Here is a 27,541-nt window from a genome sequence, read left to right on the forward strand (position 1 = left end):
AAAAAGTATCTGAACCATTTGGAATTTGTCATATTGCTGCATAAAATCCCTATCAAATGTGATCTGATCATGTTCAAAATCACACAGACGAAAATACAGTGTCTGCTATTACTAAAACCACCCAAACATTTATAGGTTTCCATATTTTAATGAGGATAGCATGCAAACAATGACAGAAGGGGGAAAAATAAATACGTGAACCCTCTGCCTAAGGAGACTTGGGCCATGTCCACACATAGTGGCGTATTTGGCAAAAAGAGATTTTTCTACGGTTTGACCCATCATCCACACGCGCACGCAGATTTAAACCAGGGTTCTCAAAAACGACGGGGAAGGTGAAGATTTGCGAATTCTGCGTTTGTGGCTCCATCACGTGGACACTGATAACCGAAGATTTAAGTCACTGGCTGCGACAAATTTTGTCCTCACGTCACACGAGACCAATTTTTACATTTGGAGTATATTAAATAAGCGCTTTTTTGCTTCTATTTTTTTTTTTAACACTCTTGCTGTGCTTCTTATTGAATAATGGGTATTTTGGACAATTATTTTATTGTTTTGAATGTCTTTAAACATGAAGGAAAGTGGTTGGCTGTGGAAGTTTTTTTTTTTCTACACAAACATGCAGGTGTGGACGCAATTATTTCCCCCCGACGTATTAGGGCAGAATCCTTGTTTTTAAATTAAAAAAAAACCCTGCTACGTGTGGACATGGCCTTAAAGAGCAATTGAAACCAATTTTTGCCAAACATTTTAAGTCAGGTGTGTGCCCAATCACTGATGAGGGGTTTAAAGCTGTCCTGCCCACTATAAAACACACACCTTGTCTGGATTAGAAGCATTGTCTGATGTGCATCATGGCTCTTTCAAAACAGCTGTCTGAAGACTTGCGATTAAGGATTGTTGATTTGCATAAAGCTGGGAAAGGATACAAAATCATCTCTTAAAGTCTGGATGTTCATCAATCGACAGAGAAGTTGTCTACAAATGGAGAGAGTTTGGCAGTGTTGCTTCTGTCCCAAGGAGTGGCCGTCCAACAAAGATGATGCCAAGATCTCAGCGCAGAATACTCAGGTAAAAAAGAACCCTAGAGTGCCTGCTGAAGACTTACAGAAATCACTGGCACAGTCCAATATCTCTGTGCACACATCAACTGTATGTAAAACTATGGCCAAGAATGGTGTTCACGGGAGGACTCCACGGAGGATGCCGCTGCTGTCTAAAAAAAACAAAATATTAAATGTGATGGTTCACTTATTTTTTCCCCTTCTGTCATTGTTTGCATTCTATCCTCATCAAAAATAACCTATGTTTGGGTGGTTTTAATTAAAGCAGAGACTGTATTTTGATCTGTGTAATTTTGACAAAGATCAGATTACATTTGATGGTGATTTAATGCAGAAATGTGAGAAATATCAAAAGGTTCAGATACTTTTTCATACCACTGTACACTGCAAAAACATACCTCCCTAAAACTAGTTAAACCTTGTTTTCAATGTAAATCTATGAGAATTAAGTGAAATTATCTGCCAGTGCTTCAAGTAATTTTAAGATTTCTTGAAAATAGCTAGCCGAAAATAAGTTTACCAGACTTATTTTAGACAATACCATTATTTATTTATTTATTTATTTTAAGTTTGTCAGAAATTAAATGTTCTTAAATCAAGGATGTTCTTCAAAACATTACTGTATTTGAAAGCAATTTTTTTATTGATTTAGGTGATAATTTAATAGCAATTAAAATAATAGTAATATTAATAATGTAATATTTACTTAAATTGAATAATCTAACACATAATCTGTGAACTTGTCTAACACCTAAAGGATTTTTTCACTAGATTTAAGACAAATCTGATTAAGACGTAATAAATTTGCAGTGTATACTTATACTATATGCAACATGTTTCTTTAATGTCTATTGAACTATTACGGCCATTTAATGAATCGTTGAACTTACATATTGCTCCTTTAAAACACAAATCTTTTGTCATGATGAATCCATTCAAAATTCACAGTAAAAAGTTTGAAAAAATTAATTGCAGGGACACATGTACCATTATTGTTAGTCACATTATATAAGAAGTATGATTTTTCACTCATTCTCACTTTATAAATTGAGCAATACATGTGCATCTCAGATGTTGAGAGCACAACATATTAGACCTTAGAAATACAGAAAACAACATGTCCTGATGTCCTTGCAATAAAAAAATCCAAACGATGTTCTGATGTCTGAGACTGCTTTTAGTTTCACAACAAGAATGTTAAAATAGTTAAAACTCCTGTAGCTCTAAATGAACAGGAAAGGAGTGAGTTGCGAAAGGTCTCGTTTACACAGAGGTGGTTTCAGCCCTTAAAGGGGCTCTATGTGGGTGGGATCTGGGTTGCTCTCTCTCCACTTGCCGCCGTTTCCGTTCCTGCAGGTACTGCCTCACCCAACGAATAGTCTGGATGGTAAGCACAGTCCCGGCCGTGTATAAGATGGCCGTGATGAGTCCAAATAAGGCGACGGCCGCATCCGCCCCACTGACATCGCAGTTCATCCATGTGTACCCGTTTCGCGCGTACAGCCGTTCCCGCTGCTGGCAAATATCAGTGGCATTGACACCGATGACGAAGTGCAGGTACAGACCGACAGCCACCACATAGGCCGCGGCTCCTACTGCCTGAAATATCAGCGCCCCATAAAGAAGCTTTCGCGACAAATGGTGAGGGGGCTTGTTGCCTGCCACTACAAAAAGCAGCGAGATTACACCCATCGTCAGGCTGAACGCGACACCGCCGTAGATTCCCGGCGCTCTCATCTGGCTGTACTGCATGTCCAGTTCACGCACCTTCTGCAACTCGGTGCCTTGCAGGTTAAAGTTGGAGTTGATGTCGAAGCTGCCGAGCCCGCCCATGGAAGATAATCCTGTAGTTACCATCTGGGCGGCGACCACGCAGATCAGGACCAAGCCATTGGTCAGCACAGAACAGATCAGAACGATACCTAATGACATGAGATAGTAAGTTGAGTACAACCCCTAGCAAAAAGTATGGAAACACCAGTCTCGGACGAGCACTCACTCAGACATTTTATCATGTAGAACAAACGCAGATAAAAAAACTTGAAAAAATAATTAGTTTAAAAGTGCAACTCTTTAGCATTCATAAACACAAAAGAAATTCAGGCATGAAAATGGGTCAGGCTTTAAAAGGTGAGAAGGGTGTGGAGGAAATATGTTCCAGCGTTCTGCCAAAATGTCTACATCGGCGAAACATCCAACATGAAGCGAATTTGACAATTTGAATTTTTCAATTAAAGCCTTAATATTCAAGTTAGCGGGGGTTTAATTAGTTGAAGGAGTTGATTTCAACCACCATTGACTCGCGCTAGCTTAGCCACTCCGGAGCCCTGAAACTAACAAATAACTGGCAAACTGCACAGAATTTGTTCAAATCAACTCCAACGACTAATTAAACCCTGGCTAACTCAAAGATTAAGCCTAATGTCAAAAATTCTGAACTTCCCCTTTAAAATAAAGACCATTAAATTTTGCCGTTAAAATGTTGTCTATAAAGTTTTAAAGCAATAAACAAACAACAAAAATGAACGAAATGAACAAGAATCCTTCAAAGTATTTCATAATGGGTCCAAATTATTTTTAGAACAGATCATGACTATATGACTATAGCACCTCAGAGACAGTCGTTTGCTTTGCTTAGCCAAAACTACAGCTGAGGAGGCAAGATGGATATTTAGAATTTCTTTAAACCTAAGCCTTCAAAACCTTCAACAACAACTGAGCTTGAACCGAGGATTGAGCACGAGCAGTATCACAAAGTACTGGCTGTCTCGTTACCTGTTGTGCTGTAATTCCGAATGGTGCTTGAATTGGATGCTTCTAGCGGTCAACAGTCTTTCTGAGCTAGCGCAAAGTTCGTAACGCACAGAGATATTTTTGTCATCTTTACTGGACAAAAATGTGAAGTAATGGCTGTGTTTCCAGTGAGCAAATGCAACCTGGAGTATATCTCAGGCCTCTTTCATTGCATCCCGGCGACGTAGCAAGGCTATGTTGTTTTGGCCGCAAACTCCCAGCGCTCACAGCTCACACAGCATGGTAATACACGTGACTACAGCTGAAATGAATAATCGAGTTTAAAAACTGATCCGAGTAATTTTATTCACCTCGAGTTATCGTTTATTTTGACAGCTCTAAGCATCACGTTTTGCTCGGACAACTTTTAATGCGGGACAACGCACTGTTCTCACGTGCGTAGAGAGAGAAGCAAAAAAGAAAGAAAAAACAACTTAATGCAGCAGACAGCCGCTACAAACGACGCCGACGTTGCTAAATACTAGCCCGCACGATGCTACGTTGGTAGCAAGTAGCGTCTGATGAGTCTCATAGAGATCACATGTATGTTGAACTAGATGCTAAATGACAGACTCGGCCGCGTCTGGGCAGCGTTAGTAAACAGCCGCCATCTTAAAGCAGTAGAGCGCTAAGCGCTAATAAAGAGTATATTGTAGTAGTATAGTTGTATATTGAATTTGAAAGGAAAATGTGTGTTTTGTTTTTGGCAAACTTTTTCATGAAGCTAACCTGTTGAAGCTACTCATTCGTGGAAAAATACTATTGTACAACATTTTTAAATGTTTTCATTTGGTACATTTCAGTTACCACGATTTGAGAGCTCAATAAATTGAAGAAAAGAACGCCTTGTGTTTGGAGTGTTTGTTTTTGGGTTCGCTGGAATAGCGTCACTGACACATACATCGTCAAACGGGAAGGGGTAAGCTCTGCCGCGCCAAGCCACTTCTGGCTGCATTTTTGACACATGAAAAATAGCAAATACGTACTACTGTATGACGGAAAATTGTAGTGGTTTTGTAACTGTGAAGGTAACCAGTACATGCCGACACCCGCCCCCCCGCCCCCCTTTAAAAATTTTATCCCCGGATCTACACGGTTCACGTAGGTCATCCTTCAAAACGGAGAATTTCGCCAAAAGGTGAGAGATTTTCACGCCTGGAAATTAATAAAAAACATTGTGGTGGTCAGTAGGCCTGTCACGATAACAAATTTCAGATCGCGATATTATTGCGCCCCCCCCCCCATTTAAAAAAAAAAAACAATTTACAATAACACAGTGAGAATACAGTATTTATTAATAGATCAAGTACACCCATTTAAACGTGAAAAATGTTTACGCTTAAATTCAAAAATACTGTTTAAGAAATCACAGCTAAAAACGAAAGGCCATGCCTCTTAAGTAAAAGACAACAATATTACTTCCGCACAGAAACACAGAACAAATAAAATGTGTTTTTCAACAAAAATTGCACTTAATAAATTAAGCATTTAGGCAAATGAAAATTTTTTCCTCTCATAGCTTCTGCTATGGTGTTCCATAGGGATGCAACGATACAGTTAAGTCACGGTTCGGTATGATTTTCGATACGGGGACATAATTTTCGATTCGATTAAATACATTTAATGCTCTGGAAAAAAAAAAAAAAAAAATTGAATTTTTTGTTCCTTTTTTTTTTTTTTTTGCTAACGAGCAAAAATTAACCCTTGAGAGTCGAAGGATGCGCCGGCGCGTTCTCAGCGCACGTCATCTTTGAAGCGCCCTCACGTTTTAATTACGTCACCCACATGCCGTTGGTTGGTCTCGTTTTAAAGTGCGGAAGTTGCGGTTTACTCTCGTTATTATTTGAAGTCAATCGACCAACTAAAACGTGAGATATTGTCATTTAAGTTTTATAGTTTTATTGTCCTCTCAAAAAAACATTAAAACGCTGCATGGATCATTTGTTTATGTCCATATTTCCATCATTTCTTGTCCTTTTTCAAAACGGAAGCTCCATGAAAAAAACACAAATCAAACGAACCCTTTCGTCACAGTGGAAGCACAAAATGCGTTTTTTTCATAAATATAACTGCCGTGCGAGGTTCCACCGAACGAGAGGGAGGAGTGTTCTGAAGCAGCGAGGTGGCGAGTGACAGCCGTTTGGATCGAGCAGCGACTTTGTGTGACTTTGAGAATGAACGGAAAACTAAATTTAGCGCAATCAATTGTGCTTTTTGATCAACTTGAGGAAGAGGATAGTCCAAATTCGTCATCATCGTCTTCTTCGGAAGAGTCCTCGAGTGAAGATAGTGACGGATTTGAACACGTGGGTGACGCCATCGACGAGCAGAGGTAAGCAAACTCACTTTTTTTTTTTTTTTGATGCTGAAAAAGTTTCTTTTGAAAGTTTCTTTTGACATTGCAAAACAAAGTTAATTTTGATGCAATATAAGTGTGTGTTTGTGTATATAATAATAAAATGTGCATATCAGATCAAAGTCGTACGTGCACTGTGTGTATCCAAGGCAGGAATTTATAATTGTGGTGATCTTTCTATATGAAGATTAGGGATGTAGCACATATTTAGCTATGGTATTCTTTCTATTGTCATACATATAGATTTCCATTATTATTTATTGCTGTATATATTTTTATTTTATACTTTATTATTTTCAAAAATACTGACTTTTTTTCATGTACATTTATAGTGACAATGAAAGTAAAGTGAAATGAAAATGGAAGGCTGGAAGGGTGGAAAGAGGACCGACACCCCATGGAAGTGTGGGCTGTGTGATGTCGCCCTGTGTCGAATTCCAGGACGAAACTGCTTTTCGGAGTGGCATGCCTGAAAAAAATTTAACTTGTTTATTGTTTATTTTTGAAAATACTTTTTTCCAATTTTATATATATATATTTTTCCCACAATCAGTCTTCTCAATTTGTGTATATAAATGTGTGTTCAAGAAACTTGATTGTGTGTACATAGTTTTGATCAGGTGATGGGCCGCAATACCTAAACTCATAAAGAGATGGCCTCTAAACACTTTTTGTGTTAGATGGTATATTTTTTCACTGTTCTTCACTGTTTGGTCTGCTGTATATAACCTGTTTTGACTAGAGCATGTATAAAGGCAAAAAACACCTATGGCTATACCTGTTGTTTATGTTGAATTGTCAAATATAAGACTATTTATTCTAAATTTTTTTGGTTGAATGTTCATCCTAACATGTTGAATAAATATTACAAAGTTTCAAAATGGTTCGTTACGCATGTTTGGTTGTCAATTGGACATCAATATTAAAAATTTTGACAAAACGATTTTGGAATTTTTGGTCTTTTTGGGCCCAAAATGATGATTCATAATTGGTCAGTGAAGGAAACAACAGTTTGGACATGAAGTTCAAGGTGTCACAAAAAAAGGGACCAAACCAGGCCATCGTAAACAATTCTTTCTTTGAAATATACAGTAAAGGCAACTTCAAAGGCATGCAAAATCAGACAAAATAGGCCCAGACCTTAAAGGGTTAAATTGCCATCATATAAACATGCATTTTAGTGCATAATATCTATGTACTTACTTCTTACTGATCTGAAGAAATTTAGTATAGAAGTACGGAGAACAATCTTTACTGTTTGTAAAGTGAGGCGGGGCACAATGTTGATTGCTACAGCTCTCTTAGCAGCTAGATTTACTACATGAGCAAGACATCCTATTTGTGGTCCGAATCCATCTGTGTCACGTACTGAATTAACAATATTTGCAGCATTATCTATAGTCACTGGTATGGATTGATTTGGCCTTCTTAACTTCCATTCAGTCATGGTGGTTTTTAAATCATCGATGTAGTATATGGACTACGTGTCCCATAATCACTCTGGGCTCACGTAGCCAATGGCATGGGACGTAGCACATCTAGTTTGCTATTTCATGATATCTAGTGTGTGCACGCATTAAAAAAGTTAGCAAACGCCAAAGAAGTCACGTCTGCTCATTACTGCACAACACTAGCATATGACAATTGACTTTCATAAACAGGACGAGTTTGAAGCACAGCGCTCTTAATTTGGCCCTCAATGATCATCATGTCCATTCAGCTGTCCGTTGTCAAAGCGAGGTTGTTCATAGCAGCCAAGTAGGGTATCAATGTTTTGGCGACTTCATTGTAAATATCCACAAGTGCAGGCACAACTTTCCACCTCCATGATGAAACGGTTCTTTGTTCATGTTCGCTGGTGTTTAAACTGTTAATAAGACAGTGGGCTGTTGACTCCAGGCCTGGATCCGCCCATTTTGACGGATGCGTCCGCAGCAAAAATAGCAAATGGCCTAAACCATTGGATGGTCCGGAGCACTGACGTGACGCGGCCGGTATAGGTTGAACAATAATAGGACATAGTGGGAAAGGAATAGCTATTTTTTGCCGGACCTGGAACGAGGATGCATTTTGCGTAGTTGGTAACAAGGAATCCGAACTTTTAACAGCACGTCTGCCGCAAGCGCGCACGGAAAAATTACCGCCTTCATTTTTATTTATCGTGCGATAAATGGAATTACTGCATATTGCAACAGGCTTAGTGGTCAGTAAATATTACTTTTATAGAGCAAGTGCAGGGAAATATATATGGAATCACTCCCTTCTCAGGAAAAAAAATATGGAATCATGAGGAAAAAACAAAGAAATAATCATAACACATCTCTAGTATTTAGTAGCACCACCTCTGGCTTTTATGACAGCTTGCAGTCTCAGAGGCATGGACTTGATGAGTATTCTTCATCAATTTGGTGCCAACTCTGACTGCAGTTGCCAGATAATCCTTGCAGGTCGAAGCCTTATTGTGGACCATTTTTCCCCCCAATTTCCACCAGAGGTTTTCAATAGGGTTGAGATCTGGGCTACTTGCAGGCCATGACATTGACTGGATGAGTCTTTCTCCAAGGAATGCTTTAACAGTTTTAGCTCTGTGGCATGATGCATTGTCATCTTGGAAATGACAAACATATTTTCAATTGAAGGAATAGGAAAACTGTCTAAAATTTCAGTGTAAACATTTATTGATTATTTAACCACAGCCATCTCCTCAGTGCCTTTGCCTGACATGCAGCTTCACATCATCAAGGACTGAGGGAATTTTTATGTTTTCTTCAGGCAGTCATCTTTGTAAATCTCACTGGAACAGCATCAAACGAAAGTTCCAGCATCATCACCTTGTCCAATGCAGATTCTTGACTCTTGACACCTTGTCCAATGCAGATTCTTGACTCTTGACATGGTGATGATGCTGGAACTTTTGTTTGGTGCCGTTCCAGTGAGATTTACAAAGACGACTGCCTGAAGAAAACATCAAATTTCCCTCAGTCCTTGATGAAATGAGGCTGCATGTCAGGCAAAAGCACTGGGGAGATGACTGTGGTTAAATCTTCAAAAAATGCACAAGTTTACATTAAAATTTTAGACAGCTTTCTTATCCCTTCAATTTAAAATGTTTGTCATTGTCCAAGATGACAATGCATCATGCCACAGAGCTAAAACTGTTAAAGCATTCCTTGGAGAAAGACCCATCCAGTCAATGTCCTGGCCTACAAATAGCCCAGATCTCAACCCTATTGAAAACCTGTGGTGGAAATTGAAAAAATATGGTCCACAATAAGGCTCTGACCTGCAAGGATGATCTGGCAACTGCAATCAAAGAGAGTTGGCACCAAATTGATGAAGAACACTCATCCAGTCCATGCTTCAGAGACTGCAAGCTGTTAAAAAAAAGCCAGAGATGGTGCTACTAAATACCAGAGATGTGTCTTGATTGTTATTTCTTTGTTTGTTTCTCATGATTCCATATTTTTTTCCTCAGAACGGAGTGATTCCATATATATTTCCCTGCACTTGCTCTATAAAAGTAACGTTTACTGACTACTATAATGTTTTATATTCCTTTCTTTTAGTGTTTCTGAATGCTAAAGAGTTGCACTTTTGAACTATTTCATTAATTTTTCAAGCTTTTTATCTGAGTTTGTTCTCCATGATAAAATGTCTGAGTGAGTGCTCGTCCGAGACCGGTGATTCCATACTTTTTGCTAGGGGTTGTACTATTCCATGCCTTGGCCTTCAAGTCTCCACTCAAATGTTGCATGGTTTCTTCATTTAATCCCTCACATTTTGCATAACAATAAGTGTGTTCACCACTTATAATGTGAGTCTGCAAATGCAGCTTTGTACTGCATCAATATGACAAAGAGTTTGTGAACGTGGGAAAACCAGTTGGACTTGTGTTAAGATACAGAGACCAGAAAGGAACTACGCGTAATGAAACCACATCTTGCCCCCTGAGGCAGCATAGAGAAGATTTTGTAAATTCTTCTCTACAGGTAGTCTCACCTCTCCTTGAGCACATGTGCGTGCATTTGGAGTCACTATATTCACCACGCGGTATGTCCCGTGCACGTTTGGGAGAACGGTCTTGATCTCTGTTGTAGTAAGGCGGTCGGGAAGATGACCTGGAGGAAGAAAAGACGAGTGGGCACTTGGACACCGTACTTTTTGCACTATAAGACGCACCTGACTATAAGCCGCCACCCACCAAATTAGGCACGAAAACGACATTTGTTCATAGATAAGCCGCACTGGACTATAAGCAGACCGAAAGATATTAACCGGCAACACTTTAATTGACAGCGGCATAATACGACTGTCATAAGACCAAACGAACCATCATGAATCTTTGAACCAATTGACTGCCAAGCTTAATTGCTTCAAGAAGCTTCATTTGGCCATCACTGCTCCCTTGGGGGAGACAGTCAACTTCTGCTGCCACTTGCTGTCAACACTGTTGTTGTCCAACATGCCTCCTAGCATGCATTGCAGTGCTACAGATGTAAATAATGATCAAAATTCATGTTCCGTGCTAATTATTTCTTCAGTTACTGTTCCAGTTGTTTCATTAATTGCTATTTATGGTATTTGATAACACTTCATTTGATAGTGGCGCCATAAGACTGTCATTAGACAATCATAATTATGACATGACACTGTCATGAGCATTAATCAATGCTTATAACAGATGTCATTTAGTGTTATCCGTCAAATTATCTCACTTTTGAATGGTTTTACATAATTTGCCAGATGACATCTATCATAAACATTCAGTAATGCCTATGATAGTGTCTTGTCATAATTATGACGGTCTTATGACAGTCTTATGATGCCGCTGTCAAAGAAAGTGTTACCCGGAACCCCAAATAGGCCGCAGGATTCAAAATGAAGGAAAAAAGTAGCGGCTTATAGTCTGAAAATTACAGTAATAGCATTCTTCCATTCCCATCTCTTGGATTGTGACACCCATGTAAAACTAGCAAAGAATTTATTATTATTTTTTTTTAAAGTCTAACTTTCCATTGTTTGCACCTGTCAGCTGATGAGCGGTCATCCTCATGTGATTCGCGGGGCTGCCGGTGGTCCCCATTCCTCTCCCTGTGGCCCCGGTTTGCACGGGGTGCTTGGCTCATTGCTAAAAAATACGTAGAAAGACCAGAAAAGAATGGAAGTGGTTTTGAATCAAGGAAAAGATTGTCATCATCCACACAGTTCATTCCCCTGTGAGTATCACTTTCCTTAAAGGGTCAGACCTTGACAACACCTAGTATAAATGACCTGAGTCATAGTTTTTATTATCGGGAAATAAGTCAATATAGGAATTATCGTGACAGGCTTAGGTGAGTCAGAGTAGAAACAGTATATCCACTGCAAAAAACTAGAATATGTCATTGAGGGTAACAGTGGATTTTATTTGTATTTATTTTACAAAATTACGTACATAAAACTATATGTGGACTACGGTCTCACGTAATTCAAAGTAAATCGTAACAAACTATTGTAGTTGCAAGGATAAGTTCAGAAGATGAATGAATGAATAAATGACTGTAAAGTACAGAGAAGTGTTTCTCAATGACTATTAAGGATCGCATATGAAATCAGGGTTTCAACAGGTATCAGCCAGTCTCATTTAATGTTTTTTAATGCCACTTTAAATGTAATGCCCATGCCCAACTGCATAGTTTCACACACACAAATTGTAAGTAGAGTTGTCCAATAATGACTTTTTAACAGATAACCCGATATTGACCAACTCCAAAAATCAGATACAGATATCAAACCAATACAGATATATGCAGTGGTGGACTGAACATACAATGGCTAATTGTACTGTGATTCCCCACTGTATACTTTAATAATGATAAATGTAACAAATTCAAGGTTTTCCAATAAGCATTCTGCGGAAAATAATAGAACAATTTCAACTGAAGTTAGGGAAACAGTGCCTATACTGCACCACTATATCTATTGTGTCAATAAGGCACTGCCATATCACATATGGCTCACATAGTGCTTCTGGCTCAAAATAACAACAAAGGCACATAACTTCAGTACAGTGAATAAGGTATTTAATGAATTCATAATTGATTATTTTTCAATCATTTATTGTTCATTTAATTTTTCACCATGAAGGCAAATGCTCTGCTTACGTAACAAATGTGAAGCATCTCACTTTAGAGACATCTAATGCTCAATAAGCATAACTGCTGTGCTAAACTGTGACCAGCTTTTATAGAAAAGTTTCAGAGATAATTTCGCTTTACTTCCTTAAGCCTGCCAACAACTTCCATTTTAGAATTACTAAAGATATATAATATATTAGTAACATTACTCATCAAAATCCCTTAAAAAATACCATTTTTAAATACCACATCCATCTGCCATCATCACGACAGGGGAGGACATGTTCATGAAGGCAGATGTGGAAGCGAAGCGATTTTATGTCGAGGTACCACTGTACTGTATTCGAGCTGGAATTACAGCGTGAGAAAGCCCATTTGTAGGTCGCCAAGGGTCTGCGTCATGTCGGGTCAAAGTTTGGCGAGGCTCTCAAGCCGCTCCGCAGCTCTGCTGTCTGATATTACAATCTTGTATGCGATTTTTTCTAATAATTTTATAAATTGTGATTTACTGACCTGTTTTGCACATGCACCAATCATTTTAAATAAAACAAATAAATGGAATTATGTTGTCCAAATGTTTTATTGTGATCAATATCTGCAGTAAAAAATGACAAAGTATTTTGTTTATATGTGCAAACATACCTTGTAGTATTTCCTTGTAAAAACAAAATCAGTGTCAGCCCTTCTGCATTTGGTAAATGTAATTTAATTTGTTATTTCACCTCATTTTGGTCACTCAAGTGGCTGGCGTATCAATATACTGTATATCTCACATCAACACAGGCTGACAGGTTGTTATAATTTTGTCCCCAAATCATCAATGAAGTGCTAAGAACAATCATACAGTCTCATCTACGTCGTGATTAATCCATTTTTGGAGATTCCCCGAGTTCCTTTGCTTTAATTTTGCAGTTTTAACTTTGTCAACACACTGCTTACGTCAACCGTAATTCATGTTGTTTTTTCTGAAGCGTAAATTCAAGGCAGACACTGTCCAAGATGGCGCTGCCCATATTTTGCTCAGGAAACTTGTCCATACAATGGCAGAACGCTTCTACATTCACGTCAAAGGCTACGTGCATATTGGCCCAAAAACCGATAATGAAAAGCCGATAATCCGATATCAATTTAAAATGTGTTTATCGGCCGATACTATTGGGTAGCCAATACTCTCGGCTTTCTTATCCCATAATGATCTTATCTCATGTTCTCTTTTTCCGGCTAAAGGATAAGACAACTCTCTAATAAATAATGTAAAAAATAAATAAATAATACCTGTCAAGTTAACATAATTTTTAATGCCTCAAACATTTAGTTTAATGCGTATTAATGCTTTTTAAGGCCTGGATTTTTAACAAAATCCATTTAATGACTCTTAATGCTTTTTAATGACCCGAATAAACCCAGGAAATGTTTTCTCAGTAGGGCTGTCAAACGGTTAAAATTTTCAATCAAGTTAATTACAGCTTAAAAAGTCATTAATCGTAATTAATCGCAATTCAAACCATCTCTAAAATATGCCGTATTTTTCAGTAAATCGTTGTTGGAATGAAAAGATAAGACACCAGACGGATATATACATTCAACATACGGTACATAAGTACTGTATTTGTTTGTTATAACAATAAATCAACAAGATGGCATTTATATTATTAACATTCTCTTAAAGCGATCCATGGATAGAAAGACTTGTAGTTCTTAAACGATAAATGTTAGTACAAGTTATAGAAATTTTATATTAAAATCTCTCTTAATGTTTTCATTTTATTAAAATTTGTAAAATTTTCAATCAAAAAATAAACTAGTAGCTCGCCATTGTTGATGTCAAGAATTACACCATGCTCACCCATAAAATCAGTTGGACCCAAGCGCCAGCAGAGGGCGCCAAACACCAAGAAACAAGTAACAAGCTGACGTTACACTGTGCTGTCATTTTAATCTGTTTGAGCGGGGCATGTGCGTTAATTGCGTCAAATATTTTAACGTGATTAATTTAAAAAATTAATTACCGCCCGTTAACGCCATAATTTTGACAGCCCTACTTCTCAGCTGTAAAAGGAACAATCGATGCAACCACCACTATAACCACAAAAAGTCGATCATATGCGATGTCCAATATATCACGTCTGGACAAGTGTACAGTATTTTATTGACAGGAGGGCCACAAGCGACTTGTTTAGTTCCCTCCAACCACCTTGGATCCACCCCCGTCCTGGCCAGACATTTCTTGAAGTACAAACACCTGAGGTGAGCGAAACTCCCGAAAGACGGCATTAAAACAAGTGCGATGCCGGTGTGGCAAGTGTCAAAACTTAATACACTAAAACTAAAGTGTACGCAAAACGGACGTTTTGAAAAATGTGGGGAAAAAAAACATCCTATCGAAACTAAAATAACCTGACTCGGAAAACGTTGGCTACTTTCAAAAATCAATGACAGTAAACTTATGAAAAGAGTGCTCGATGTGGACCATGTACGGCTCGTCGTGTGCTGATTGAAATACAAACTTACTGTCAAGTAGGTGTCCAGGGAATGAAGTCCAACTACATCGCCATTTTGTTCTGTATGAGCGCCTGAGCGTGGCCAGTTTGCCCAGGTGGGAAAAGGTGCCCCGCCCTTCCTGGAACAGAAGGTGGGTTGGGACATAGAAATCATGTATAAAAAGCTAGATGTCTTAAGTGGAGTCGCGCCGTAAACCGCTAGCGGCCATCTTGCAACTGATAACTTCATTAATAGCCTTTATTTTAGCGGACGTAAAGCGAGTAATTTTCTCCGAAAATGTTCTTAATTTGTAAATTCCTTCACGGATTATTGAATAACAAACCATATTAGCGCGGCTATGATTCAGGCTAGATGATGGGAGGGGGGGGGGGGGGATCCATATTTTAAAGTATGCATATGCAATTTATTTACGACAACTCTGACGTTGAAGGAGATCCAAGCCAATTTAAATTGGTGGGAGATTTAGCAATTTATAGCTATTTGAAACTACACACTCCATTGGCTAAATTGTTACAGAAATACATGACATGAAGAATGATGTTAAAAGAAAGACTTTATCACATGTCAAACTGGCTTTGATACTAGTCATAATTGTCTTCTTAATTAAGAAGTTTAAATGTGTTTCAAGTCTATTGATAATGCATTTCTGTTCTTGCTTGAAGCTTATTCAGAAATATTTAACAAATATGTTCATATATATTTGTTTGCCTCTGTTTCAATATTGTGAAGTCATACAGTAATTACTTGAAATGATTTAACATACGGATATTTTGTTATATGTTGTTGCTTTATGTCATGTAAACTATTGGGTCTGTATTTTTTTGTATTGTTTAACAATAATAATAATAAAAAGGGAGTTCTTAAGTTCTGAACCCTTAAATCGCCGTGTTAGGTACTCCCTTCCAGATCAAGTGCAAAGTGCCAATAAGGCAATGCCATATCAAATATGGCTCACACACTGCTTCTGGCTCCAAATAACAAATGCACACAGCTTCAGTACAGTGGATGAGGCGTGCAATGAGTTTATAATTGATTATTTTTTAATCATTTATTGTTCGTTTAATTTTTGCACTATGAATGAAAATGGTCTGCTCACATAACAAATCTCAAGCATCTTATTTGGAGACATCTAATGGTTAATGAGCATAACCGCTGTGCTAAACTGAGACCAGCCCATGTACAAAGGCTTCTACATTCACTTTGAAGGCAACATGCATGTTGGCCCAAAACCAGTAATGAATAACCAATGTTGATATTATCCAATATCATTTTAAAATGCGTTTATCGGCCGATACTATCGAGTAGCCGATAGTATTGACTCTCTTATTAGCCTGGTACACCAGACTCAACGCTGTTCCAGCTATCGAGTCTGGCCACCATTCAGCGGATAAAATTTCCAGGGCGGAGCAAGCCACAGCAAACAGAAGCGGAGTGGACCAATCAGCGACGGGCGGACGTGACGTTAGTAAAGCGACGAGGGACTTGCTCGCGGAAGTAAACATACGAGGAGAGCGGAGTTTATTCAACATGCTAGCGCGAGACAGACTGTTGTCAATGACTTGTGTCAATGTGTTTTTGGTAATTTAAAACTGGTTTTACCGTGGATTGGAACATATTCTCGGCTCTCCTGTTCGCCATCTGTGTTGTTGCTGAGACGACTTCCGACGCGGAAGAGTGACGTTGCTCGTTGAGAACACATCACGCAAATAAACAAATCTGATAGGACGGTTGATTTTGTTCTTGGAGAGGCTGTTAATGGGCTGGGTCCCAGACTATCCTCACGGTGTTTGAAAAATACAGGGAGAACAGTCTGGCTGTGCCAGGCAACTCTGTTATCATTATTCCTTACGCTATTGGAGCTGGAATTACCGAGGACAGCTGGAGGCCACCAAGGGTCTCCGTAATGTCAGGTGAAAGTTTGACAAGGCTTCCTTAAGCCGCTCAGGAGCTCTGCTGTTTGATATCAGTTTCTCGTATGCTTCACCTTCGTTAATATTTTTCTAATAGTTTTATAAATTGTGATTTATCGACCTGTTTTGCACATGCACCAATCGTTTTAAATTAAAGAAGAAAAGAAATAAAGTTGTCCAAATGTTTGATTGCGATCAATATCTGCAATAAAAACGAATGACATACTATTTATGTTTATATGTACATACATGTAGTATTTCCTTGTAACAACAAAATCCGTGTCAGCCCTTCTGCATTTGGCAACTGTGATATTATTTGTAATTTCACCTCATTTTGGTCACTCAAGTGATCGGCGTATCAATCTACACCTCACGTTAACACAGGCTGACAGGTTTTTATAATTTTGTCCACGAACAATCACCGAAGTGATAAGAACAAACATACAATCTTTTAGGTAGATCCTCAGGTTTAAAGCACATCCTTAACTTATTGTCGGCAACTGGTTTCGATTTAAGGCGTATGGCAAGGTAGATTCACTCTGGCGCTTTGAAGCTGGACGCTGTTCAAAACATTTCATTTCCAACCATATAGGCACTTCCAGGAGTTCACGAACAGCACAGAAAGTCTCAGAGTCTCATCTACGTCGTGCTGAATCCATTTTTGGAGATTCCTCTGGTTTGATTTAGCAGTTTTAACTTTGTCAACACACTGCTTACATCAACCGCACTTCATATTGTTCTGTCTAAACCGGAAGTATGGAGCAGAAATTGTCAAAGATGGCGCTGCACATGTTTTTTTCAGGAAAATTGTCTATAATGATCTGATCTTATGTAATGTTCTCTTATCCCGGCTACCCTATAATATCAGACAACTCAAATAATGTATTTTTTTTTAACTAAGAAGTTTACATAACAAATAATGCCTCAAACATTTAGTTTAATGATTTTTTTAGGCCTGAACTTTGACAAAATCCATTTAATGACCCGCATAAACCCTGTGTACCTTGCTGTTTTTATTTACGCAATGACTGTCCACTTGGTGGCAGTAGTTGCATTAAACGTCAACATGTAAACATTTCCGGGTTGTAGCGGTAAGGACAGTTAATGGGGTTAAATGTTATTTTTTGAGGTTGTTCATCCTTGTATTGCCACGCTAAGTATCAAGTTGGACTAACTATTGTTGTGTTTACACTTCCACAAAAGTACAGTTTGGAATAGACTCATGTTGTGTTTTCGGACCACCGCGGTGCTCGTCAGACAGCTGGCCGGGCTGCACTACACTCACTCCGGCTACAGCAATCTCCGGTCCATCGCTGCATATGTCCAGGGTCAGAGCCCCGAACCACGGATCCGAGAATACTTCTACTACATTGACCACCAAGGACAGGTGAGTGTTGCTGCTTTTGTTTTTTGTTCATAGCATCACATGTCGGCTTGTGGTCCTCTTTGCAGTTGTTTCTGGATGACACCAAAATGAAGAATTTTGTCACCTGTTTCAAAGGTATAAAAAACAACATAAACGTTTGTGTTTGTTAGCCTTTTTATAATTATTGTTGTTTTGCTTTGCATGATCAGTCACACAAATTGGTTGCATTTCAGTTGATAGCCACTTTCTATAAACATCTTCACGATTATTTGGGTGCACAGTTTTGATTGTGTTCACTTTTTTTGCTAATCTATACAGGTTTTTCAAAATATATCACGTAAAAAAATCCCTTTGTGGGATTTACATGGAGCGGCAAAGTTCCTACCAATATTCTAGGTGTTTGTTTGACCACCACTTTAGTCTGTAGACATCATTTCATTTAATTAGATTCCTGTTGTGGCATTGTATGCAAGTGTTCACCATGGGTTGAAGTCAAAGATTCCGAAAGCTTTTAAAGCTATTAAAGCTTAAAGTTAGCCTACATTGTATAACTAGTCTTAATGTGTGAAGGTTTACAAGCAAATTGAAAAGATTTGGAAACCTCTCTGGAAACGTAGCCATCCCAGACTAGTTTATATCTAGCTGTTTATAAGTCTTTATAAGTCTAAGATTATACAAAGACTTAGTTAGGCTTGTCACGATAATTACTATGTCGTCTCATCGTCCGATAATAAAAACTTGATGACTATTTTATAGTAAAGTCTTTCAACTCGTCGTCCGATATATTATTTCAGGGTTTTTCACAATTCTCCAAATAAATACACTAGGGCTGTCAAATTTATCGCGTTAATGGGTGGTAATTGTTTTTTTTTTTAAATTAGTCACATTAAAATATTTAACGCAGGCGCGGACCGATCCACTCATGCATTGCCGCAAACAGATTACAATTGCGCCGATTTGTGTATACTGAGAGGTAAGAGGCAAGCAGGTGGACTGGACACAGGCATTCATTGGGGCCGCGCTACTTATGGGCATAAGCTTTGGAATCTCTTCCACAACAATTATAACTATTGTGGCGAGCGACATGGGGAAGAATGACAGGCGATAATCTTTTCCTTAACACCCTGTGTTGAACACAACGCAGAGAACATATACCATTTGCAGCCACCACTGACAGTCATGGTTGCCCAACTTCCCATCATGCATTTGGGCGGAACAGTTAAGTCGCTACAGTATAATTTACTGAAAGCACAACAAAAATAATATTCCAATCCTTCAAAAAAAATGTTCACAAAAAGAAAAGCGCTCAATGCAACGAGAACTAGCATTCCCAATCAAAATAGCGATGCAAAATAATCTTTAGACTTTGGTCAAATGCTATTCAAACATTTCATTTAGCTCAACAAATACTCTAGATTGCAATATTTAGTCACAGTATACAAACTATTCGAGGTCTCGTACGTTGTGAAGTTAACACTCAAATGAACGTAAGGTACATTGAACCCGGAAACTATGACGTCAGTCGAGGGGCAAAACGCACTAGAACAACTTGGCTAGATCTTTAATTTAAAACTCGCCCTTGACACCTTGTGGTGTATTTCAATCAGTACCTTCCACAATGGCGAGTTAGTAGTTTATTTTTAAATTTGTTTTTTTGTTTTTTTGTTTTTTTTTTTAAAGTGCAATTTTAACATTACTACTTGACTCAACACACCCTGCAAAATAAGGGGCCATTTACACTGTGACACTCCAAGAATACGACAAATTTCATGTTTGCATTTCCAGCAACAGTTAATATGACATAACTTGTCTCATGGCTGAATCCAACTGCTCTCCTCTTAGGGTAGGTTGTGAGTTTTTGTTTGGCCTAATATGTTTGTTCATGCATTCGTAATTCATTTTAGAAGTATATAAAAACTTAGAGCTAGCAGACTTTAGCTTTGCAAGCTAACTAATTGTTATTTTGTTGTACTTGGATCCTCATTCATTTATTTTTTACACCATTTGAGGAAAAGCTCAGGTATTTTAATTTAGTTTTAAACACATGTATTGCTCTTGTGAAATGAAATTGCAATCTTAGCAAGCCCTTATAAATACTATTGTAGCACGCATAAAAACTTGTTTTTTCCCCGTTTTACATCGCCTAAATTTAACTGCAAGGCAAGGGCGTAGGTTTGGTCTCAACATTGGTAGGGACGATATAACAGCATAACCTGCATATACACTTTTGCTCGGGATGGGACATTAATAAGACCAAACAGATTGGGTGAACCGGTGTCACGACTACATTTCTCAAGAATATGAACCTAATTAATTCATATGTTGAATCAGGGGTGGTCATTACGTCGATCAAGATCGACCAGTCGATCGCAGTGCTATTGTGGGTAGCTCGTGGCACCCCACAATGTACATAGGTAATTATGATTATGTTTTGTGTATGTTGGGTTGTGTGATTAACATATGAGGTTATGCAGCACCCCTCTCTCTCTAGGCAGCTTCCTACTCGAGTTTTGCAGGTTAGCAAGTTCACACAGTTTAATGTTATGCTACCTCTGATGCATATCGGACATTCAGTAGCAAAATTAGTGGTGTTTTCCCCACCTCCACAACATTGGAGTCCTTTTGTAATCACTTACAGTGGCTGCTGCTGGCAGAAAAAAAAATTCTAATATCCCTCCTCTTTGAAGGGGGTGGAGGAGGCTGCATGTTTTTGACATGTATTTCTGTTGGGGTTGTGTGAGTGTGTGTGTGGGTGGGTCAAGACATCAGCCAATGAAACGTGCGTTTGAGGGGGGTGGGGGGTTGGAGGAATGGACCAGCACATTCAGCAAGTGAAATGGGATAAATGTAAGTTTGTAGTAACGTAATAATGGTAGGGCCAATTCTAGCCTTTCAACATATGGGAAGGCAATCTAAATAACCTGTATAACTGGACTCATAAATCATGCATGTAAGGTTGCCTAAAATTTGGTAGGGACAATTTGAGCATCCTGAAAAGTTGGTAGTGTTATGTCCCTACTGTCCCTATGCAAACCTACGCCCATGCTGCAAGGCATTAAATGTTTGTAGTCAGATTACTCAATTATTCGAACGCACTAATCAATAGATTAATCGATAACTGCAGCCCTATACGTACAGAATTTCATTGCGATCCGTCCACAAATAATGGAGAAATAGCTCAAAATGATATAATGACACACCACAAAAACTACAACAACAACATGTGGCAACTTGACACAGCTTCAGCATGTAAAAATAATTTACAATTAGAGAAGAAGAGAAGTATTTGAAATGTGTCAAAATAAACCTGTTACTTGGAATTTGGAATAAAACCGCTCGTTTGGCAACGAGTGAGCCGAAGTGGGTAGTTCAATGAGATGGCTTGTGTCCACCCAGCACTCCATTAATCTAAAATTCCTTTTGACTTCCACACTTAAGTTTGAGGCAGTCAAAATCTTTATGTGCGAACCCTGCATTATTAGTTGTTTTATTCAAATTTCTAATGCTTCCTTTTGTTCTCATTTGTCATCTTACATCATCAGACAAACAGTTCCTAGTCTTCTTCTTCAGTCGTCTCCGTGTAAACCAGAGCGGACGCTACGAGGAAGACTTCCCCTTCCTGTCGCTATGTGGGAGAGAGAGGAACTTCCTGAGTTGTGACGATCGACCGGTGGTCTTCACCCACATGCTACAAGACTCCACCGGCAAGCAGGACATGCTGTCATTCTGCGGCGGTGCAGAGAAGCTGACTATCCCCTTCCAACCTGAGGCGCTCTATATGCATCCAGCCAACGGACGAGTTTACCATCCCTGCTCAGATAGAACCGGCAGCATTGGGCTGGTGAGGTCTGCCCTGGCTATCGAGCTCAGCCCTTTCTTCATCCATGCTTCAGACGGAAGTCAGGCAGGGCCACCCACACACTTCCTGTGGAAGAAACAGCAGTACAAACTAACCAATGAGCTGGCAGGAAGCTTTCCCAAAGAAGAGGATGACTGTGGAGCTGGACGGGACTAATGTCCTCAGCAAAAATGGGAAATACGAATGACGAGATGACAGTGAAGTGACTTTTATGGACTGACAGGTCATCAGTCACCAAGGGAAACTGTGTGTAGGATACATAATTTATCATTTCAATCATTTATTTAACATTGAAAATCAAATATTGGACATTTTTCTCAGTCAGGAACTCATCAGCTGCCACTGACGGCATTGACGTCAAATCACGTGAATGTTTCCACCCTTCTGCGGTGAATTCAAATTAATTTGTCACCAGAAGACATCCAATCTATTTGAACTGAGAGGTCTGGCAGTGAATGAACGAATGGATCGCCGTCAATAGCAGCCAGTGAGTTAATTGGGCTATCCCTTTTGAAGCCTGCACTGTTGACAAGCAAATTAAACTTTAAAATGTTACTGAAAGTTTCCCATTTATTTTCCAAGGCACACATGGGCTCGGAAATGTCAAATGTTGCTTGTATTGGCATTCAACACAACTCGGCTATTAGCATCAATGCCAGCGTTCCATTATATATATACGGTGGTACCTCTACATACGAAGTTAATTCGTTCCAGGACCTTGTTTGAAAGTCGAAATGGTCGTATGTCAAGCAGGATTTTCCCATTAGAACACATTATAATTCCATTAATTCATCCCACAGCTAGAAAACCTACACCAAATCCTTAATAAATACTGCTGTTACTATTGCAAATAGTAATTACAAAGAGCAAAACAAATGCATTATGATAAAAATCGGAATTATAATATAATAATTGTAATAATAATACCTATAATAATGTAACAAATCGGGTTGTAATGCGGCAGTCGTATTTTGTGTGGTGTACCTGAACGCACCGCGGGGCTGACTGCAGAGTGAGAGTGCAGTTCAAATATTCCTTCACTTTTAATGTTCTATTGTTGCGGGTTGTTGGCTTGTTTTTTAGCACAATTTCTGAAATAAATGATTAAAAACCTGATTAATCTTGTGATCTCTTTGGCGATGGTTGTCACCTTTACTTATAAAGACTGGCAAATATTGTCAAGCAGTTCACGGGCATGCACCCCGCGCTCATATTTTTCCATTGGTAAGCCTCACCTTTTTTCTTTGTTTCACCACCTGCTTTAACATTCTTGGAACCCATGTTGATTTCTCTCACAAGAAAATCCGCCGTGTGTGCGTCTTGCTGGAAAACATTGAAATTGCGGCACTGTCATAAATCGTCGTATTTCGAGCATTTCGTCGTATGTAGAAACGGCTAGTAAAATTTTACGTCGGATGTCGAAAAGATCGTGTCGAAGCGATAGTATGTCGAGTTACCACTGTATTAGGTTTATGCGAGTCATTAAATACCATTAAAAGTCATTAAATGGATTTTGTCCAAATTCAGGCCTTAATAAACATTAAATGTCCAAGGCATTAAAAATTATGTAAACTGTACAGTTACATTTTTTTACATAATTTATTAGATATCCGATAAATATAGGCCGATAAAAGATTTTAAAATGATATCAGATAATATCGACATCGGTTTTGGGAATCTAGAAGCCTTCTGTCTTTGTACAAGGGCTGGTTGTAGCTTAGCACAGCAGTTATGCTTATCGACCGTTAAATGTCTTCAAACTAAGATGCATGGGATTTGTTATGTGAGCAGACCATTTGCATGCATGGTGCGAAAAAAATAAATACATATTTGAGAAATAATGAATTATGAACTCCTAACATACCTTGTTCGCTGTACTGAAGCTGTGTGCCTTTGTTGTTATTTTGAGCCAGAAGCACAGCGTGAGCCATATGTGACATGGCAGTGCCTTATTGGCACTTCGAACTTGTACTTGATCCTTACACTGATGTTTGCATTATTTTGATTTCAACAATCAAATGGTGCAATATAGGCACTTTTTTCCATAACTTCAATTGAAATTGTTCTCCTATTTTTCACAAAATGTTTATTGGAAAACATTGACGTTGTTACATTTATCATTATTAAAGCATCCTGTGGGGCATCACAAAACCACTAGCCAAAATATGTTAAGTCCCCAACCGCATATGTCAGTATCGGTTCGGAGTTGCACAATATCGGGATATCGGTTAAAAAGCCATTATCGGAACACTCCGCTTACAATTTGTGAGTGTGAAACTTTCTGCAGTTGGGCATGGGCATTAAACTAGTTTAAAGTAGCATTAAAAAGAATTAAATGAGATTTGTTGATACCTTTAGAAACCCTATAATTATATATGGCGGAAAACACTCAGGTGACTTGAAGTTCTGCTGTGAGACCCCCAATGTGGCCAAATTTCCAAATTGTCCTATATGCATGTGTGATTCGTCATTGGAAAGGTTAACATCTCAATTTTCTGGGGGGAGAAAATTTTTGAACAGGAGGTCATTTAAAACAAAATTAAAAAGCAAAACCCTAACTGGAGGTGAGAGCACTAGAGAGCATAATTAAAGATGATTTTAACAAGATATTGCGTACTTACCTCTTTTCGATCCAAAAACTCCATGTAGCATGTATCACCGAGTGTCAAGACACAGCTGTGAATGGCCAAAGCTGGATTTTGGGGGGATTTTATCGGTGAAACATGGTAATACAACAAGCGTCGCGATGCAGAAATCGCAGACATCAAGGAGTGGTCGAGATGCTCTTTTTCATATATTTACACTTTTAAACGATTTTTTAAAAAAAATTTTCATTGTTTGGATCGATTATTCATCATCTAAAATATTGGGGAAAATGCGACAGTAACAAAATAAAATAAAATTAAGCCATAGTTATGAGGTAGATATCTGTGACTAATTTACAGACCATTTTTTCATTGTAACGTAATTTGTTTAAAAGTTGAAAATATGCGCGTGAATAATTAAAAAAATATATTTTTAAACGAAATATTAGACATCAGTTAATGATTCTAAGCTAAAAATGACATTTTGAATAGTAAATATAATCACTTTACCTTCTTTTTATGGCTGAGTTGAAACAAAAGCCGTTGCGCGACACCATATATATACGTGAGGCATTCAAAAAGTAATGCACTCAAGTGCATTGCTCATACAGGATTTTACCAATCTTGTTTATATTTGGCACAAACATGATAGGACACACCTTTTTGCGATTGCTCTATGTGTTTTTCTTATTTCCAAATTTTTATACCTCAAACTAACTCATCAGCATAAGTTTTGTTGTCAGGATTGACAGAGGTGGATGGGCGACCACTTCGGGGTTTATCTGCTATGCTGGCTTTACCCACCTCTTCATGGTCTTCAGTACAGTTTTTAAATTGTTGTACCCATCTTTTTACAGTACTATAGTCTATGGTATCATCCTTGTAGACATTTTCCAGCCGGTTGTGAATCCTCAGAGGGGTTTCTCCCTCTGCAACAAGGAATTCGATTACAGCTCTTTGTTTCTGATGAGTTTCCAGAGGGGCAGCCATTTTGGAAGCTAGTTTAAGCTTTAAAAATCTGAAAATAACAAAAACACATATAACAATCGCAAAAGTTGTGTTCTATTATGTTTGTGCAAAATATAAACAAGATTGGTAAAATCCTGTAAAAGGAATGCACTTGAGTGCATTACTTTTTGAATGCCCCTTGTATATGGCGGAAAACACAGACAAGACTGAAAAAGCAGTTTCTGCTCTTGCACCCTTCTTTAAAATAAACTTGTATTTTAAGCCAAAAGAACTGTTGTGTTTGGTAGAACAATATGCCTATATGCTTCCATAGCAGTTTCATGGTGCATTAAGCCCCCACACTATTTTTAATTTGTCCGTTGTACACTGGAGAGCCCCATTTACAGACACCATGGAACTGCTTTTATTTTAACCCAGCCATAAAAAGAAGGTGAGCAATTATATTATTCGAAATGTCTAACATTTTTAGCTTAGAATCATTAGTTGATGTCTAACATTTAATTTAAAAAATGACTTTATAAAATTATTCACTCGCATATTTTAAACTTTTAAACACATTACGTCACAATGAAAAAAATAGTGTCTGTAAATAGGTCACGGGTACAGTGGGGCAAATAAGTATTTAGTCAACCACCAATTGTGCAAGTTCTCCTAGTTCTCCACAGTAACAAAGGCTACTATCAGTAACACAATGCGCCGCCAGGGACTCAAATCCTGCACTCCCAGACATGTCCCACTTCTGAAGAAAGTACACGTCCAGGTCTTTCTGCAGTTCACTAGAGAGCATTTGGATGATCCAGAAGAGGACTGGGAGAATGTGTTATGGTCAGATGAAAGCAAAATAGAACTTTTTGGTAGAAACACAAGTTCTTGTGTTTGGAGGAGAACGGAAACGGAATTGAATCCAAAGAACACCATACCCACTGTGAAGCATGGGGATGGAAACATCATGCTTTGGGGCTGTTTTCTGCAAAGGGACCAGGACGACTGATCTGTGTAAAGGAAAGAATGAATGGGGCCATGTATCAAGAGATTTTGAGTGAAAATCTCCTTCCGTCATCAAGGGCATTAAAGATGAGACGTGGCTGGGTCTTTCAGCATGACAGTGATCCCAAACACACAGCCAGGGCAACAAAGGAGTGGCTTCGTAAGAAGCATTTCAAGGTCCTGGAGTGGCCTAGCCAGTCTCCAGATCTCAACCCCATAGAAAATCTGTGGAGGGTGTTGAAAGTCCGTGTTGCCCAACGACAGCCCCAAAACATCACTGCTCTAGAGGAGATCTGCACGGAGGAATGGGCCAAAATACCAGCAACAGTGTGTGAAAAGCTTGTGAAGAGTTATAGAAAACGTTTGGCCTCCGTTATTGCCAACAAAGGGTACATAACAAAGTATTGAGATGAACCTTTGGTATTGACCAAATACTTATTTTCCACCATGATTTGCAAATAAATTATTTAAAAAATCAAACAATGTCATTTTCTGTTTTTTTTTTTTTTTCCCCCGCATTCTGTCTCTCATGGTTGAGGTTTATCCATGTTGACAATTACAGGCCTCTCTAATATTTTCAAGTGGGAGAACTTGCACAATTAGTGGTTGTCTAAATACTTATTTGCCCCAGTGTATCTACCTAATAACTACTAGTATCGCTTAATTGTAATTTTTTTGTTAGTCGCATTTTCCCCAATATACAATGCAGTGCCCACCCACGGACACGCTCTGCCCACCCAATGAAAACTGGATGTAGTACTAATGGCTGTCTGGGCACCGCGCATGGTATCCCTTTCATATCGTAATGATGTGTTCCAAGTTTTAAATTTTGTGTTGTTACCTCCTCTTTCACCTTTAAAAAAAAAAAAAAAAAAAAAAGTTTTGTTCCTAGGGGGCACTACATACATTTACGCATATTTTGATTTATTTATTTACATTTTATCAAAGGTTTCACCAGTGTACACCTGGCTGTTGAGTTTGGTGAGTTTTGAAGCATTCTGAGGGGGTCAAAGTAGGGCTCAAAGCGTCGG

At 38.6% G+C, this 27,541-nt stretch overlaps 2 protein-coding genes across 3 annotated transcripts; one reads left to right on the forward strand and one right to left on the reverse strand.

Annotated features, from left to right (window-relative positions):
* Positions 1-1,735: 1,735 nt before the first annotated feature.
* Positions 1,736-14,962, reverse strand: si:ch211-191a24.4 (uncharacterized protein LOC100150331 homolog). The gene is made up of 4 exons (XM_057840703.1): positions 14,844-14,962; positions 11,242-11,344; positions 10,216-10,334; positions 1,736-2,989 (listed from the first exon to the last, which is right to left on the reverse strand). Exons 2-4 carry the CDS (start codon positions 11,340-11,342, stop codon positions 2,331-2,333), a joined length of 879 nt encoding a protein of 292 aa, XP_057696686.1. The 5' UTR covers positions 11,343-11,344; positions 14,844-14,962; the 3' UTR covers positions 1,736-2,330.
* c7h8orf82 (chromosome 7 C8orf82 homolog) lies at positions 14,550-24,303 on the forward strand. 2 transcript variants are annotated; one of them, XM_057840705.1, is made up of 4 exons: positions 14,550-14,579; positions 17,948-18,131; positions 18,197-18,245; positions 21,653-24,303. In XM_057840705.1, the coding sequence occupies exons 2-4, from the start codon at positions 17,967-17,969 to the stop codon at positions 22,123-22,125; spliced, it is 687 nt and encodes a 228-aa protein (XP_057696688.1). In that variant the 5' UTR covers positions 14,550-14,579; positions 17,948-17,966; the 3' UTR covers positions 22,126-24,303. The 2 variants fall into 2 exon arrangements, with proteins under 2 accessions (XP_057696688.1, XP_057696687.1); XM_057840704.1 differs by lacking the exon at positions 14,550-14,579 and adding an exon at positions 17,799-17,835.
* The last annotated feature ends 3,238 nt before the right edge of the window (positions 24,304-27,541 follow it).

The sequence above is a fragment of the Corythoichthys intestinalis genome, chromosome 7, assembly GCF_030265065.1.
Source record: "Corythoichthys intestinalis isolate RoL2023-P3 chromosome 7, ASM3026506v1, whole genome shotgun sequence".
NCBI lineage: Eukaryota > Metazoa > Chordata > Actinopteri > Syngnathiformes > Syngnathidae > Corythoichthys > Corythoichthys intestinalis.